The 17,974-nt window shown below is 28.6% G+C and overlaps 4 protein-coding genes across 8 annotated transcripts; 2 read left to right on the forward strand and 2 right to left on the reverse strand.

Annotated features, from left to right (window-relative positions):
• Positions 1 to 576: 576 nt before the first annotated feature.
• LOC127062298 (structural maintenance of chromosomes protein 4) lies at positions 577 to 6,582 on the reverse strand. The gene is made up of 9 exons (XM_050990253.1): positions 5,841 to 6,582; positions 5,569 to 5,760; positions 5,291 to 5,467; positions 4,934 to 5,226; positions 4,536 to 4,815; positions 3,852 to 4,448; positions 1,563 to 3,721; positions 1,326 to 1,475; positions 577 to 782 (listed from the first exon to the last, which is right to left on the reverse strand). Exons 1-8 carry the CDS (start codon positions 6,081 to 6,083, stop codon positions 1,358 to 1,360), a joined length of 4,059 nt encoding a protein of 1,352 aa, XP_050846210.1. The 5' UTR covers positions 6,084 to 6,582; the 3' UTR covers positions 577 to 782; positions 1,326 to 1,357.
• Positions 6,583 to 6,693: 111 nt separating this feature from the next.
• LOC127062306 (dnaJ homolog subfamily C member 28) lies at positions 6,694 to 8,612 on the forward strand. The gene is made up of 5 exons (XM_050990269.1): positions 6,694 to 7,013; positions 7,089 to 7,220; positions 7,304 to 7,399; positions 7,527 to 7,877; positions 7,978 to 8,612. Exons 1-5 carry the CDS (start codon positions 6,897 to 6,899, stop codon positions 8,386 to 8,388), a joined length of 1,107 nt encoding a protein of 368 aa, XP_050846226.1. The 5' UTR covers positions 6,694 to 6,896; the 3' UTR covers positions 8,389 to 8,612.
• On the reverse strand, positions 8,557 to 13,964 carry LOC127062300 (trifunctional purine biosynthetic protein adenosine-3). Of its 3 annotated transcripts, none has more exons than XM_050990258.1 (17): positions 13,891 to 13,964; positions 12,911 to 12,993; positions 12,732 to 12,821; positions 12,409 to 12,656; positions 12,138 to 12,337; positions 11,870 to 12,064; positions 11,659 to 11,789; positions 11,368 to 11,578; positions 11,162 to 11,297; positions 10,879 to 11,101; positions 10,604 to 10,798; positions 10,220 to 10,475; positions 9,935 to 10,138; positions 9,705 to 9,851; positions 9,361 to 9,629; positions 8,993 to 9,250; positions 8,557 to 8,799 (listed from the first exon to the last, which is right to left on the reverse strand). In XM_050990258.1, the coding sequence occupies exons 2-17, from the start codon at positions 12,989 to 12,991 to the stop codon at positions 8,614 to 8,616; spliced, it is 3,030 nt and encodes a 1,009-aa protein (XP_050846215.1). In that variant the 5' UTR covers positions 12,992 to 12,993; positions 13,891 to 13,964; the 3' UTR covers positions 8,557 to 8,613. The 3 variants fall into 3 exon arrangements, with proteins under 3 accessions (XP_050846215.1, XP_050846213.1, XP_050846212.1); XM_050990256.1 differs by lacking the exon at positions 13,891 to 13,964 and adding an exon at positions 13,275 to 13,488; XM_050990255.1 differs by lacking the exon at positions 13,891 to 13,964 and adding an exon at positions 13,085 to 13,488.
• A 1,484-nt stretch (positions 13,965 to 15,448) lies between these two features.
• On the forward strand, positions 15,449 to 17,676 carry LOC127062308 (succinate dehydrogenase [ubiquinone] iron-sulfur subunit-like). 3 transcript variants are annotated; one of them, XM_050990276.1, is made up of 6 exons: positions 15,449 to 15,987; positions 16,134 to 16,387; positions 16,595 to 16,892; positions 17,057 to 17,179; positions 17,280 to 17,456; positions 17,527 to 17,650. In XM_050990276.1, the coding sequence occupies exons 1-5, from the start codon at positions 15,808 to 15,810 to the stop codon at positions 17,418 to 17,420; spliced, it is 996 nt and encodes a 331-aa protein (XP_050846233.1). In that variant the 5' UTR covers positions 15,449 to 15,807; the 3' UTR covers positions 17,421 to 17,456; positions 17,527 to 17,650. The 3 variants fall into 3 exon arrangements, with proteins under 3 accessions (XP_050846233.1, XP_050846232.1, XP_050846231.1); XM_050990274.1 differs by having other exon boundaries at positions 15,454 to 15,987; positions 17,280 to 17,462; positions 17,527 to 17,676; XM_050990275.1 differs by having other exon boundaries at positions 15,450 to 15,987; positions 17,280 to 17,532.
• Positions 17,677 to 17,974: the final 298 nt, after the last annotated feature.

Raw genomic sequence — 17,974 nt, forward strand, 5'->3', positions numbered from 1 at the left:
CATATAATTTTGATAATATTTTGTTAACTATTTGTTATTAAAAGGCAGTGCATTTAAACGATATGTATTAAAAAATAATGTGACTATATTCGATCTTGTGTGTGAAAAACTAATACTTCATAATGAAATGTACATAACTCTTCTTCTGTCATAGTAAATTTTTATTCTATTATTATACATTCTAGTTGACTGACTTGTTTATATCAATTTTTTGATACCAAATGCAAAAAGATACTTACAATATAATGTTTTTCTTTTTTCACCAATACAAAGATTTTCTAATCATTTGATTTATGATGCATTACTATTATAGAGATGTACAGATTTTGTTTTTATTGTTAACTTGTTTTTACGTTTATTTCCTCAAGTAGAAGAAATAAATTTTTTTCAAGTATATCTTATCGCGTATTCTTCACAAAGAAGTGTCTAATCTTCTGTAAAGTTTATTGATTGTAGAAATGATTATTGAATGCGCGATTACATCATTTCTTTCTTCTCATAATATCCTATTATATTGCTACTCATAACGTTTTTAATTGGTATCAAAGAGGATGTATGAAAGTACACAAATATTAATACGAATTATAAGTATGTGTATTTAGATTTATAAGTATATAAGAATATTGCTCATTTTGATATATATATATATATCATTTTATACGGCAATTATTAAAACTAAGCCAATTTGTACATTACAATACAATATTTTTTCTTCATTTTGTGATTATTCATCTTAATTCAATATCGCCTTTTTTTAAAAAAGCATAAATCGGCATTGATACCTATAAGCATATTTTTATATTTTCATTAAAGCAATTATATTATCATAGGTGAGAAACTTTCACCAGTGTTAAATTCATATCTCTTATTTTTATACAATTGTAAAAGAGCACTGTATTCTCGTCGACTATTTTACAAATACACAAAGGGTACGAACAAAAATAATCATTACGTTACAGTAATAAATATAATCCTTGCAATGTTAGGCCAATTTTGTAAAGATACCATGGTTTTTTGGATAAATCAAACGATATAATGTATGTATATATGAAATTATTAATGAAATGAAATAATCCAGCGCATATTTATAAATGTAAATTTGAAATGTATCAGTTTGAACAAAAAATCGTTTCCATGATTTCTGTCTAATGACATTGATAATAAATATATATATCGATAAGAAATAACATTAACGAAATTGAGAAAACGTTATGAGACATTAAATCGTAGTTGGCAAAACAATGCATTCTGTTCAAATAATTATTTCTTCGCATTGCACACGATGTATTTTTCTTTACATAAGGTATGTCCTTATTGACACATACCTTCGTCTTAATGATAACATTACTAAACACTTTTATATCTTTCTTTTCTTCCTTGCAGGTTCTTTATTTCCATTTTTCCCTTCATTATCGACGTTTTCCTTGGAATTATCAGATTTCTTTGGACTCTCACATAAGCTCAAATTTGGTAATCTGAAACCGACAGTTAAATGTGTGAATGAGTCATAAAAGAAACACACACGCACACACTCAATACAATAAAATCATTTTTTATCTTACCCAAAGGAGGTATTTAAATCCGTTCCATTTGAATGCGCAACTTTATCTGCGTTTATTGGCGCGTCTTGCGCATTATTTTTCGACGTAAGTTGTGTAGATATCTGTGTTTGGGTATAAGGATTTCTAGAAGCAGTTATTTGTGTTGGAGGTAAAATTCCATGATTGATATAATATTTGGCCAAATTGACTGTCACACTTTTTGTGCAATTATATGTTTTATATATTCCTACGAGATAATCTGCAAGTTCGAACATATTCGATCGAAGGGATATTATTATAAATTGAGCATTCTTTGTTCTCTCTTTAATGTAGTGACCAACGATGGAAACATTTTTGAAATCCAGAGCTGCATCTATTTCATCCATAAAATATAAGGGGGTTGGTTTATAATGGTGTAATGCAAACACCAAAGCCAAAGAACTCAGAGTTTTTTCACCGCCACTAAGATTACTAATATTTTTCCAAGATTTCTTTGGCGGTCTCACACTGAAAACTATCCCTTCGCTAAATGGATCCAATGAATCGACTAATTCAAGTTCAGCGTCTCCTCCTAAAGTAATCATTTGATACATTTCTTTCAGCTTACTGGTTATTAATGTGAAACCAGCAAGAAATTCATTCATCCTTTGACGGCGTGCATTTTCATAAATATCTCTTAAATTATTTCTTTCAGTAGTTATTAATTCGAGATCCGTAACTCGTTGTAAATAAACTTTATCTTTTTCTTCGTAATCAGCAATAATTTGCATATTAGGAGTTTCTTTTGGTAAATGTTGCATAGTTTTAGCTAATTTTTCCGCTACAACCTTCTCGTCCAATTCACTTATTTCTTCCTCTGATAATTCTTTTAAGACACCAGGTTGTTCTCCTGGAATTGTATGAAGTTTTAAGGAATTTATTTTCTTAGTATAATCTGGCAGTTGTTGCTTAATCGCCGCTAAAGTTTTCTTTTGTTCATTAAACTTTTGATCCAGATCTATTTTCGTGGCTCTCATGTTATTTTCACGAGTTTTTAATGCTTCCAATTCTTCCTTTATAGACGCCGTAGCTTCGTCGCGTTCTAGCAATGCCGTATTAAGTTCGTTTAATTTTTCCAACAAAACTTTTCCCTTTTCCTCTAAATCATTTTTCTGATTTTGCATTTCACGTATTTTTTCTTCCGCAGTGTGTATATCATTTTCAAGAGTTTCTATACGTTTTTCCACCTTTTTATAATTTCGTTCGGCTGTTGTAATAGCCACTTGTAATTTATAAATTTCAGCTTTTGTCTTGTCTATCTGTTTATTCAAGTTTGATATTTTTTGTTGTTGTTCCCTTACACGCCCACCAGATATTTTCTCAATCTTCATATTGATATCAGAAACCTTATTTTCAACGATGGTGGATTTTTCTTGAACCATATCTAATTTCTTTTTGGCAGCATCTACAATTCTCTTCAACTTTTCTACCTCTTTGGGATCGCATACAGATTCCGCAACTTTTTCTTCCTGATTCTTAAGCTGTACTTCTAATAACGATTTCTGTTCCTTTAAAGTTTGTACCTCGATATTAAATTTATTTCTATCAACTGTCATATCCTTTAAGGAATTTGAAAGAGTATGTATTTGATTGTCCAAAGTTTGCTGTTTAGCTCTTAAATTGTTACATTCTTCATATACTTGATCAAGATTTTCTTGTAATTTATCAATGTCAGCAACAGAAGGTTCATTTCTAATCACTTTTTGACCCATACGACCTCTAAATACAGTACGTCCACCACCACTCATAGTACCTGATATTTCAATTAGTTCTCCTTTTAAGGTAACCACTCTGTAACGTCTTTGTCCGTATGCAATTCGCGTCGCTTGATCTAAATTGTCTGCTGCTAAAGTATCTTGTAAGCCATAATAAAATGCTGGTAATACGTTTTCATCCTCAACGCGTATTAAATCAAAAAGTCTGGGAACGTTTTCTGGTGTCTTTATCTTTTCTTTGCACTTCGACAGATAACGTTGTTGTTTTTCTAAAGGTATAAATGTTGCACGTCCTATATCATTTTGACGAAGAAAAGTAATGCACGCTTGAGCAGTACTAACTGTATCCACTACTATGTTATCCAATGGACCACAAGCAGTTGAAATTGCTACATCATATTTAGCATCTATTGCACCAAGATCACCCTAATGACAAAATCATGACGTATTGAGTAGCTTTAATAGAAATGAAAAATAGTAAAATAATAAAATAATTACAAATGATATTTTCTAAATGTTATTATTCATAAATAAATAGCATATGTACAAAACATACCAATCTACCATAAATACCAGGAATCCTTCCTTCCCTTTTTTCTTTCATAAGTGAATTCAAAATTTTATTTCTTGAATTACTTGCTTGCATGGCAGATCTTTTTTCTTCATAAGAAATTCTCAGATTTTTTAGTTTCGACGTCATTTGAATCTCACGATCCTTTACTTCTTGAAACTCAGTTTTTGCTTGGTTCAAGCTTTTTTGAGTAGCAGGGATCTTTTTATTTAAGGAATCAAGTTGTTCAGTTCTTTGTTTAATCGTATCGACAGTAGTTTTCAAAGTTTCTTTTATATTATTCAATTTTTCTCTCTCTGTCTGTTCAATAGATGTGTATAATTGTAATTTAGAATCTTCAATATCAAATGTACTCTTAGCTTCGTCGACATCTTTCCTAAGAGATATTAAGTTTTTTTCTAATTGAGATCGTTCGTTAAGTAATGGTTCCGTTTTTTCACGTAAACCACTCATTAAAGTAGCCAATGCAGCTTCCTCCTTTTCTCTAGATTTTACATGCTTCTTTACATATTCTTCATATTCCTCGATTGTATGTGAATTTTTTTTAGGTACTTCTTGCAATTCTTCTAATTTATTTTTTTCCTAAAATCATTAAACAAATATGAAAATTTTATAAAAACATTCGATATTCAATTTGATAAAAATTTTCAATTTTATGATTAAACTTACAGTTTTCACCAATGTAAGATTCTCTTTTCTTCTTTTGTTTGTCTCAACCATCTCAGCATATAAATATTCATCCTTCTTTCTTATTTGTTCGAATTGTGCATCAATATTATTTTTATTAGACTGTAATGTATTCCACTTTTTATTCTTTTCATTGAATATCTTTTGTTTTTCTTCCTTTTCTTGATGAACAATTTGCATTTCATTCACAAGATTTTTAACATCTTCATTTATTTCGTTCGTTTTTTCTTCTTGTAAAGTAATTTCCTGTACTATCCTAGCACTGATTTACGAGAAACTTGAAATTATTGGTGTGAATTAAACGAAATAAAATAATGTATCATAGAACCTTTAAAGAGAAGGTAATAATGAATTAAAGGTAAAATAATACTATAACGTACCGTTTACAATGATACAATTGATATTGTAATTTTGTTACACCATTCTCCATTCTCAAATAATTAACTGCATCCTGCAAAGGTTCTTGTAAAGCTGCTTTTTCCTTTTCAACAATTCGAAGACGATTCATTTTTTCTACTCTACATTCTGATAATAATTCAATCTTCTCAAACAATTTTTCTAAAGGTTCCTTGAAACGTACAGTACCAATGATATCTTCCAGAAATTCCAACATACCAGTTTCATTGTCATTGGCAGTTTTTGGTTTCATCATTGCTATCTGTTCTACTTCACCCTATTAAAAAATTTTGTTAGATCTTAAAATTTTGAAATATGAATTATATTTTTACCATTCATACCTGTAATATCAGAAATCGATTGTGATCTAAATCAACACCATGAGATCTCAAAAGTTTAGATATCTCCTTAAACTGTACTTTCTTATTGTTTAATTCATAATACGATGTACTATCCTTAAATGCTGTTCTAGATATTACAAATTCACTATTTGGTACAATGTCATAATCATCACCATCCTACAATATAAACACTTCTTTTTTTCTTTTTTCATATATTTTTTATATAAATAAAATCTTGTACATAGTAAAACAATGAAAATTTTTTACTTTTAATTTACCTTATCTATTATACTTTGAAAATATATCGAAACGGTGCAACTTTTGCAGTTACTATGTTGATTCGAATTGTGTATCAAAACTGAGATCTTTTTCGAACGTATCTTACTTGCTTTATAACCAAACACAAAAAGCATTGAATCGATTACATTACTTTTACCACTTCCATTTGGTCCCACAATTGCAGAAAAACACTAAAAGGTATATGATAAAAAAAAACACATAGCATATAGATTCTAAATAAAGATTAATTAGCGATGATAACGATATTTACCTTATGAAAAGGTCCAATAATTTGCTTGCCAGAGTAACTTTTAAAGTTTTCATTAACTATTTTTGTAATCATGAGCCTAGGCCCATTTATATTTAAATCATTAATCTTTTTTGGTAATGGTGGAATGTAGATATCATCATCTATTCTTATACCTCCTTCTTCATCGTTATTAAGTTCATTATTTACAAAGTCCACTTCCATCTCATCAGGAACATTACGTCTATTCTGTACTTTATTAGCCATTCTAAGTACTTTTTATAGCATAGTCAATATTTTGAAAAATATAATGTACACATTGATTGTTTGAGGTTAACCGACAACATTGATTGTAAATAATATTGCTCTCATAAACATTTCATTTTATAATTCGCACTGTTCTTGTTATAATCATATATTCATTAAAAAGTATTTCAATTAATCACATATATCACGAATTACAAACTATTTCAAATAAACAGAACTAAGAACTTTTCAAATTTAATTGAAACCGCGCGTTAATATCTCAGTGATAATATTACACCAACTATAGAAGTTCTCAGAAAAGTAAATATTATACTTTACAAACTATATGATATTTTACATGGAAAATATACGTTTGAAATTGTAAATATTGTAAAATACCATATTATATGTTGTAATATCCTACATAACACCATTGTTACACACAAACCGTTGATACAAAATGGCGCCGCTTAATTCAAATATTTCAAATGTGTATAGCGTCCCTGTTCTTTCAGAACACGTGCGTAACGAACACCAATCAGGGGCTTGAATAAATTCACTTCGACCAATAAGAAATTAAAACCAACATTTAGATATCTAACTCCAATCGAGTAGCGTCTTTAATAAATATTTTTTTACTCTTTCATTACTGAAAGAGTGAGAGAATATAATCACAACTGGTAATAAATGGACTAATGCAAATACTAAGAATTACATGTATAGGTTATAATCTTAAATAACGATTATATAATAACTCATAAATCAACGATTATGTCTATTGATACTTTTATCAATTAGTTTCTGTTTATGATTCCTACTGATTAATTTAAAAATATGCTAACTTTCAACTGTACATGCGTGAATGGAAGTAAGCAATTTACTCGTGTGTCTTTCACAGACATGCTTTTTTTAAAACGATTGAAACATCGTATCTCTACAAAATCTACGAAGGTGAAACTTCATTACACTTATGAAGTCTATTTACTTTATAAGTTTACAATCTACATAATAGAGATATTTCTTTAGCAATTGTATCAAACACTTGGAGTAAATGAAGATTGCGAAGATGAAACGCTTAGGCTTGCCTTTATACATCTAGCCAAACAATTCCATCCAGACAGTGGAACAAAAGAAGCTGATGCAGTTAGATTTGCAGAAGTAAGAATATTTCAAATATGTTGTCAATTTATTTTATCAATGAAAACAAATATTGTAATATTATTTAATAATATTCTGTTTAGGTCGAAAGTGCCTATAGAGAAATACGAAAGCTACGTAATGATTTGAAAGAAAATAATTCTCAGTTACTACCAGATGTTGAAGAGTTTGACATTAAGGTTTTCATTTATAAATACTATTATTTATATATATATATTTATTTATATTATATTTTACTTCTATATCTTTAAATGTGTATAATAGATCTGCATCTGTATATATATATGTTTATATTTTTGTTTCAAGCATACAGCACCACAACATCGTCATTATCTAAACTATGATGTTGGTATAGGAACACCTAGTAAACGACAAAAGTTACATACTATTGAAAGAGCACAAAAGGCTGTTGAAAATGTTATGGAACATAGATTAAAGAAATTACAGGCAGAAGAACGTAATACGTTAATCGGAATGGATAAAAAACGGGCTCAAGACATTAAGACACGCTATGGTATGGATCGATTGGTAGAAGATTTGATTCAAGAGGCAATGAATAAAGGTGAATTTAGTGATCTTCCAGGCATCGGTAAACCTTTAAAAAATATCAACAGACAAAACCCATATGTTGATTTCACTACGCACAAATTAAATCAGGTATTCAAATATCTTTCTTAAACATGATGTATAACTTTATAAGTAATATTATACATAATATTATAATATAACAAGAATAAAACTAATTATAATATCATAGGTATTGATAGAAAACGGATTCACTCCTGAATGGATACAGCTTTCGAAGGAAATCAGAGAAGAAACGAAAGAATTACAAAAATTATTAACAGAAGCGCGCAATGAATTAGGTTTAATTCCATTGAATTTAGAAGAAAAAAAAAGCTGGACAAATACTATTGAAAATTTAAAACCTTCCATTAAAAAATTAAACAACAAGATTGATAAATATAATTTACTGGTACCTATACTTCAAAAACAAATGCTTCACGTTAATTTAGAAACTCTTGCGGAACAAGTGTTGTCCAAAGAACCAGTTCGATCGATAAAACAGAAATCGGCAAAAAAAGATATAAACAATAGTTATAACAACAATAACAATCTTGACATTTTCAACTTATTTCAAACAATCTTCAGAAAAAAGATCACTTGAAGATTAAATATTCAATAGACTATATAAGAAATGTTAATGTTTACCAAACATCTAAGATATATAAAGCTAGTGACTAGAAAAATGAACAAAGTGTATATATACTTGTATAGTTTGTATAAAACCTATGAAAAAGAAATCTAAAAAAAATAATTTCTTATCTTGTAAATATAAAAACTATCTAAATTTTATATTTATTCATAAAAATATAAGATCTATACATATGATTCAATAGTTCCACTGGATTTTACCATCATCCTTTAATTGTATACGTCCCGTGGCTAAATGTTTTAATGCACGGGGAAAGGCCTTATGTTCCACTTTTTTCACACGTTCCTGAAGTATGTTTTCAGTATCATTTGGTAAAACAGGTACCGTCTCTTGTTCTATAATAGCTCCAGAATCAATATCAATCTATGATAAATAATGTAGAGTGATTATATTATATATAATATATATTATATATAAAATATATATTTTCTTAGTATTATAACTATATGATATCTATTGTATATAAATATAATATATAAATATTGTATATAAATAATATAGTAAAATTATTTAAATATTAAATTATATTATTAATGAATATATTAACAATTGTTACCGCAACAAAATGAACAGTACATCCTGTAACGCGAACGCCAGCTGCTAAAACATCTTTATGTGCTTGTGCTCCTTTGAAAGAAGGTAATAAAGAAGGATGCACATTGATCAAAGCACCTTTCCATCTATTTACAAATTGTGCAGACAAAATTCTCATAAAACCTGCGAGACATACAATCTCTACTCCTGCTGCATCAAGTTCCACAGTCATTGCTGAATCAAAAGCTTCTCGATTTACATATTGATTATGTCGAATAATCTAAATTTAAAAATAATTAAATGATTTTATAGAAGTACTATGTACAGCATATATATAAAAATCGAAGTATACGAATAATACGAATACTTATAATTTCAATTTCTATTTACAACTGTTTTGATGCCTGCTCTTTCAGCTCTTTTTAATCCTTCGACATCCGGTTTATTGGATATTACTAAAACTATTTCTGCACCAATGTGTTGCGTTGGATCTCGTGTAGCATTGATTAATGACTGAAGATTAGTTCCACTACCAGAAATTAGAACACCCACTCTTTTAAGTGGGGCTGCTAATTTGGATACAATATGTGGCACATATTTTCTCATCTCTGTTTCGATCGATCTATCGAAATTTTGGACTTCAACGTTTAATTGATCATCTATGACATTGAAATATATTATACATAAGTACTGTAGAAAATAGCTTGGTATTTAAATTCATATAATCGACTCACTATAACGAGAATTTACTGCTCCTATTACTATTGGACTCTCTTCTTTTAACATCTGTAATACTTTATCTTTATCTTTCTCTGAACAGATTAAAACAGCTCCAATGCCACAATTGAAAGTTCTTAACATTTCTTGTTGGCTAATATTACCTACAAGATACGAGAAAAAAAACCTGGTGCTTTTAAATAAACTTATTTAAGTTTTTCTTAATGTAATATCTTTGACTTCTTACCAACTGCAGCAAGCCATCCAAAGATAGGTAAAATTTTCCATTTAGATGCATCTAAAGTTACTTGAACATCTTTAGGCAAAATCCTTGGTATATTTTCTATTAAACCTCCACCAGTAATATGAGCAAAACCCTTTACTAAATTTAATTTCAAAGCAGGAATGACACCCTTAACATAAATTTTAGTTGGTTCTAAAAGTTCCTCCCCTGTAATCAATAAGTATAACATGATATGTAGATATATTTATGAATTTATGAAACAAATTTCAAATCTTATTAAATAAATACCAATAGTTTTTCCTGTTTCAGAAAATGGAGCAACGTCTGTGTATTTTATATTTCCTATTTCAAGAACCTTTCGCACCAAACTGAAACCATTACTATGTACACCACTTGATGGAAGACCAATTACAATATCTTTTTCTATAATCCTATCAATGCATGGTAATAAATTATTTTTTTCAACTGCTCCTACTGCAAATCCTGCCAGATCATACTCTCCATTTGAATACATATCTGGCATTTCTGCAGTTTCTCCGCCAATCTAGAAATACAATACATACAATTTTTTTCTGCAAAATTCAATTACATTATATTGGTTTATAAGTAAGGCCTGTATAAATTAATTATACTATATAATTATTTATTTTATAATATATAATAAATATTCACCAAAGAACATCCAGCTCTTCTGCATCCTTCTGAAACACCATTTATAACAGTGGCAGCTATATTAACATCAAGTTTACCACAAGCAAAATAATCAAGGAAAAATAATGGTTCTGCTCCATGTGCAAGTATATCATTGACACACATTGCCACTAAATCTATTCCTACTGTATCATGTTTATGGCATTCAAATGCAACCTAAAAAGATAATTTAATGTTCAGTAGTAATTGATATGTCCATTATATTGTACAATCTGTATTCTACAATATGTACCCACTTTTAATTTTGTACCAACTCCATCAGTACCAGAAACTAAGAGAGGATCTTTATAACCTGCAGCTTTGACATCAAATATACCACCAAAGCCACCAATAGATCCCAATGTACCAGAACGCATGGTAGAACATGTTGCAGGTTTGATGACAGATACCAAAGAATCACCAGCCTCAATATCAACACCACTATTTTTATATGTTAAATCGCCATGACGAAGAATTGATCTGTAATGATTTTTATTGAAAGAAATCTTTTTATAATTGTATAAAAAATATAATACACACCTGGCAATACCCTTATGTGCTATATCCATTCTAAACTGTTTCCCATCAAATGATATTTTCTGAGCAGCTTGAGTAGCTCTAGCTGCTGCTAATGCCAGTGAACGTGCAATATTAACAACAATAAGAACTCTTCCACCTAGAGATATAATAGAAAAAAATATTTTAGTTCAGTATCAAAATTCTTATCTATTTATAAAGTATCTCACCGTTTGTTAATAATTGTCCTTGAGAAGATAGATCAGTGCCACTATGGAAAATAAAATAATCTTTTTTAGATATTACATTGTCAACTCCTGATATTATTTGACCTTTGGAAGAAGAAGCTGGATATCCACGAGATGCTAAAATAACACCAGCAGCAAATACACCTTCATGCCATTCAATTTGAATTTGATCTAAGGTACCATTACAGCAAGCCTGAATAAGATAATGTTATATAAATATTTTGTATCATTCTCAACAATAATTAATCTTGTGTAACAAAATACAAAATTCACCTTTATAATTGTAAACAGATCTGACTTTAATAATGGCAATATCACTTGTGTTTCAGGATCACCAAATCTGCAATTAAATTCTAAGACTTTAGGACCCTCATTAGTTATCATTAAACCAGCATATAAGACACCTACAATAAACAATAAAAAATTTAATTAAATCATCTTATATATATATTTTTTGTTTAAATATGTTATTACAATTATTTACCAACAAATGGTATATTTTCTTTTCTGAGTCCATTAATAGATTGCTGAAGAATATTTAATTTAACTATTTCATAATCTTTTTTACTCAGTAAAGGACATGGACAATAAGCACCCATTCCACCAGTATTTGGACCAGTATCTCCATCAAATATCCTTTTGTGATCTTGCGATGGTATCATAGGAATTATTGTTTTTCCTAAATAATAGTAAAGATTAATATGATGAATATTTGAACATCTTAAAACATTTATTTATTTTATATATTGTACCATCTGTGAATGCAAGTACTGATACTTCTTCACCCTCTAAAAGTTCCTCTACAACAATATTTTCACCAGCAGAACCAAACTTTTTATCAGTTAACATTTCATCAATTGCTTGACATGCTTCCTCTACATTTTTTGCTACAATAACACCTTTACCTGCTGCCAAACCTGAAGCTTTTATCACAAGAGCTCGAAATGAAGCACTAAAATAAAAATTTGAATTTATACTAAAATATTCCATTAAGAAGATATATTTATTTTTATTTCTACTCACTTTTTAACAAATGCTTTTGCATCTTCAGCTTTTGTAAATCCTTTCCATTTGGCAGTTGGAATATTATAACGATCCATAAATCGTTTAGCCCAATCTTTATCAGCTTCTATTTTAGCTGCTTCCTTTCGTGGCCCAAAACAATGTATCCCTACATTTTGTAATTCATTTGCCAAACCTTTGGCAAGATATTCTTCTGGGCCAACAATGACAACACTTATTTTATTTTTTTTACTCCATTCGGCTACTTCCTATCAAACAAATACACTATAACAAGAAAATATTTAAAACAGATAATAAAAAATATTCATACGCGTATCACATACTTTATAATCTTTAACATTAATCTTCGCTAAAGAAACTTTATCCACTGAAGCAATACCACTATTACCAGGAGCAACAAATATCTCCTTTATCTATAAACAATAATAAAACATATATATTAAAAAATACTTTACATATACAGAAATGTACTGATTAATATAAAATTAAGATTTAGCCTTACATATGGAGATTGAGATAACTTCCAAGAAATAGCGTGTTCTCTTCCACCATTACCTATGACTAAGACAGTTTCTCCTGCCATTTCTAAAATAATCACAAACGTATTTTTTATTGATTGAACATGCACAAAACAAATTAAATTATCGTCAAAAAGTTGAAGTTCTAAATCTATTACCCAAAAATAGCCTCTATATAGAATATACAAAGGAATTCCTTATTTAATATGCGATGAATATGTTTTTTATTAAATTAATAAAACTTGTATGAAAAACAAATAAACGCGTAAATTTGTTTCCTAATGAGAACACTAAATATATTATAAATTAACACAACAGGTGTCTAACGCAATAAGATTTTCGATCTACCGTTCTCCCGCCATGCACGTGGGGATTCTAGATCCTACAAATAGAAATACTTATTGTGTTTTACAGTTTCACATAGCTGCCTTTTAAAAGCCAATTATTTTCGATCTTAAGACCAGCGTGATATATTTCATTCACTCTTCGCGGGAGTTAATTTTTATTAACCTCTTGCATACATATAATGATAACATATTTGACCTTTTGCAAAATTGTTTGTGCTTCATATTTTCTTTACTTCCTAACGAAGAGAGATTAATAAAATTCATTTAATAATCAATCATACAAATATCTATCAAGGAAATGAGGCAATATTGATAATAATAATAATAATAATAGTAATAAATATAATCATAATAAATAATAATAAATAATAATAATAGAAATATTAATATATAATAATAATAATAATAATAATAATAATAATAATAATAATAATAATTGATCTGAAAATTGATCGAACGATTAAACAATCTATTATAAAAAAAAATTGACTTTCTTATCATTGTCGTGTTATCACATTGATCCATTTACGATGTATATACGTAAATATTATTAAATTAGGAGAATTATAATCGCAGAAGTTAATTCTTATTGCCCATGTATTTACGTACGTACTTACGTATTTATTTTCGAAGGAGATATTTCAACGATATAAATAATGGCGCGAAAAACAAATCGAAGGTTATCAATACATCCCTGATAGAAAAAAAAAACACATCGGATCTTTTCTACTCTTCTTTGAAAAGACTCATGTATAGAGTCAATATATTAAATTACGTATATATCTATATAAAATATGTATATGTATTAAAGTAGTATATTATTTACGTAACGGTATTACCTTTGGATTACCTTCGGATTATAAAAAAAAAGTGAGAGGTTGAATATTACGTCAATAACGACTTATCGTCAAGCGTTATCATTTCATATTTAAATTAAGATTATTTTTTAAAGGTGAATATACATACATATGTACATATTTGACGTATCTTTAGTACGTTTGATGAAAAAATGAAATACATAGATTCTGATGTTATACAATAGCAGAAAATATTTAGTATTTTATATTACAAACAATTATTTACATATCAATAATCTAGAAAAGCTTAGAAAAAAAAAATGAAAGAAAGATATGACTATGCAAAATTAATTGGTAAATATAATTCTGTTTTTGTTTATTTTGATAATGAAAGTATACTTTCTCTAAGTCTATTAAAATATATTTTTCCATACTTTCTTTTCTTAGAGAAATATATGTACTACTATGATTCTTGTATAAAACTATATATATAATCAAGATAAATTATTCTTAAGTTAAATTAAACTTTTTTGCTTAAATTTGTCTCAAATGAACAATTATATTGTTAATTAATTTTATTTAATATCGTTATTAAAGAAAGAAAAAAAAAGAAGAAGAAGAAAGAATCTCCAATATTATTCTAAATTAAATTAACAAGCTTACATAAAATGTAAGCGAACAATGATAACTTCCATTTTTGAATAAAATTAAAATAATTTTATGTTATAAAAATTTATGTTATAAAAATGTTTGAACAGTTTTGAAAGTGGTCTGAATCATATGAAATATCAAAAAACATATATTTTCACATGCTCCTCATAAAAATGCATAATCGCATGAAATATTTACATTATAACGTTAAATACTTTGAAAAATCTTTTCTTACATAATAAAGAAATATTATGCACAAAAACGTAAAAATTTAAATATCTCGTGAAGAAAAATGTGAGACTTAGTCATAAATACTGTTATAATTAACAACACGTGTGCAAACGACGTGAATGAAAAGAAAATAATTAAAAAGCAAGAGTTTAAAAACTCGACGATTTAAAGAAGAAAAAAGAAAAAAGTTCTCTCTCTCTCTCTCTTTCTCGGTAATATGTAAAATATTCCGAAGATAGTTATTCATTCGAGAATCATGAAGATCGTTGCTAAAAGCGTATCTAGTGTTGTGTAAATAGGACATGTGCCCTGGTCTATAAAAGAAAAAAAAAAAAAAAAGTTGAAAGAAATAACGTTCATCGAAAAAAATTCAATTTTTGTTGTTAAGAAAGCTCGATAAAAAATAAATTTAAGAGAAGAGTAAAATCGTAATAAAAAAAAAAAAAAAGAAAAGAAAGGAAAAGAAAAGTCGATCCTACATAGATGTTCTCGCGCAGGGCGCAGCGATATGAATAATGACGTTGTTTCTTTTTCTTGTATTTCTTCGGTCAAAATCGTATTTGACAAAAGAAATAATAAAAAAAAAAGATGGAATTGAGATGATATATATGTATGGGGGTGGAGAAATAATTGGGAGTTGGGAGATCGAAGCGCTATTTCCACGTTTGCCCTAGGCGCTGTTTACGCTAGATACGCATCTGGTCGTCACTCATTTTCGATATTTTGTTTCTGACAGAAAGAGCAGAATAGGTATCCTTGCCAAAGCCGGAATGTTCGAAAGGATAAATATAAAAGTCTTGGGGGTTTTACCGTAAAATCGTCATCTAGTCTTTAGATCTCTATCGATCGAAGGACATGTTCCTTGCCGATACCGGCGGCGTTTTAACTAGCCAATTTTGTAAAAACGGCTATATTAATGTACAACATAATTCATGGTTTCGTTTAATACCTTTCCATTTAAGATATTTATCATCAAAGGATAAAGGAAAACTCGGTAAAGAAAAGGCAGCCGTCAAGGATTGCAAAACTGTTGAAGTTAGTAAAAGTTTAACAAGTTGTCAAAATAACACACATTTTTGTGAGGAAAAAAGTAGAAAAAAACAAAAAGAACTACATGAAAAGTAGAATATACGTATGTGTAAATAAATGATTATTAAATTTTATCGTTCCTCTTGGTTAAGGAAAAATTTAGCAAGAAATCAAAAATACAAACGTTTCGCGTATACCGATGGAATCCAGAAAAACCAAAAATAAAACCCCATATGCAACAATACAGCGTGGATTTAAAGGATGCTGGTACCATGATATTGGACGCTCTACAAGTTATCAAAGCAGATCTCGATCCTACTCTAACTTTTCGAAGATCCTGCCGTGAAGGAATTTGTGGAAGTTGTTCGATGAATATCAATGGTGTTAATAATCTGGCTTGCATCACGTAATAATAATAATAATAATAATAATAATAATAATAATAATAATAATAATAATAATAATAATAATAATAATCATAATAACATTAATAATACTTCAAATTAATTGTAGTAAAAATGTTTTTGATTATGTGATTAATTCACGATTACTAATCAAAAGTTTTTTGTCTCTCAATTTTTATGTCTCAAATATGTTATTATTCTATTTTTAGGAAAATACAACTTTCATCGAAACCTATTATTATTTACCCTTTACCACATAACTATGTAATTCGAGATCTAGTTGTCGACATGACGCATTTTCTCAAGCAAGTTCATACAGCTGACCCTTATTTAAAACGTCCCGGAGAAGACACCTTTCTTGGTTTAAGACAAATCTTACAGAGTCCAAGAGATAGAGAAAAACTTAATACATTATACGAGTGTATCCTTTGTGGATGCTGTTCATACTCGTGTCCTCCATATTGGTGGTTAGGAGATAAATTTTTAGGACCAGCTGCTCTCTTACAGGTATCAGATTAGCTTATCAAATAATGATGAATTTTTAATTAAAATGAAAATATATTTAATTTAATTTTAACGAATAAAGATGAATTTTTAACCTAATAATTTTTTAATCTATAAAAAAAATATCCTTTTTCTTTGTTTCTTTCATATACTTATAAACATCATAGGCATATAGATGGTTGATTGATTCACGAGATTTTGCATACAAAGAGAGGCTTAATAAACTAAGAGATTTTTACTCGGTTTATCGATGTCACACCATCTTTAATTGTACTAAAACATGTCCGAAGGTATATACAACAACCGAATACACATATTAATCTAATAACGTAAATTTCGCGCTCTCTTTTTCTTTCTCTTAGAAAATTTTACTTACGAGCTCTATTTCAGGCTTTAAATCCAGGGAGAGCAGTAGCTCAAATAAAACGACATCTTGCTGGACTTACGACTAAAGAGGAACCGGATCTTACTACACCAATACCAAATCCTTGTCCTGGTGAAGAAGACATTTACACTTGTAGAGAGGAATGATGAACAATGCAATATCGATGACCCTCGAATAAAACAGTTCATGTAACAATTTTATTGTAAAATGGTATATATTATAAATGTGCTGCTTAACACATGTTTTTTGCAGGTTGAATTATATATTTTTTGGATATATGATATACCAACCATACTCAAGTAAAAACAGACATAAACGTAACGCAACAAAACATAAATTTATTGTCACATATGCTCGTATTCTATTATGTGAAACTTTGCTTAAATTATTTATAATGAAATGATACAAGATATTTTATTATTGTCACGATGAAAGAAAACCACTATAAAGTAGATCAAACTTTTGAATTAATTAAAAATATATGCAAAATAGAGATAACAAAATGTTAGAGATAAAAGTCACCTTCTATGTCAGAATCTTAACACATATTTCAATTGACATGATAATGAGTCAAAATAAAATACATGAACTAGAAATCACAGATAAATCCTTATTGCAAAAATCAACAGCATAAATCACGGATATACAAGCACGTATGTTGTTAATGAAAAATGTGATTGCATTATTTGTTGCATGTAAA

Source organism: Vespula vulgaris, chromosome 3 (assembly GCF_905475345.1).
Source record: "Vespula vulgaris chromosome 3, iyVesVulg1.1, whole genome shotgun sequence".
NCBI lineage: Eukaryota > Metazoa > Arthropoda > Insecta > Hymenoptera > Vespidae > Vespula > Vespula vulgaris.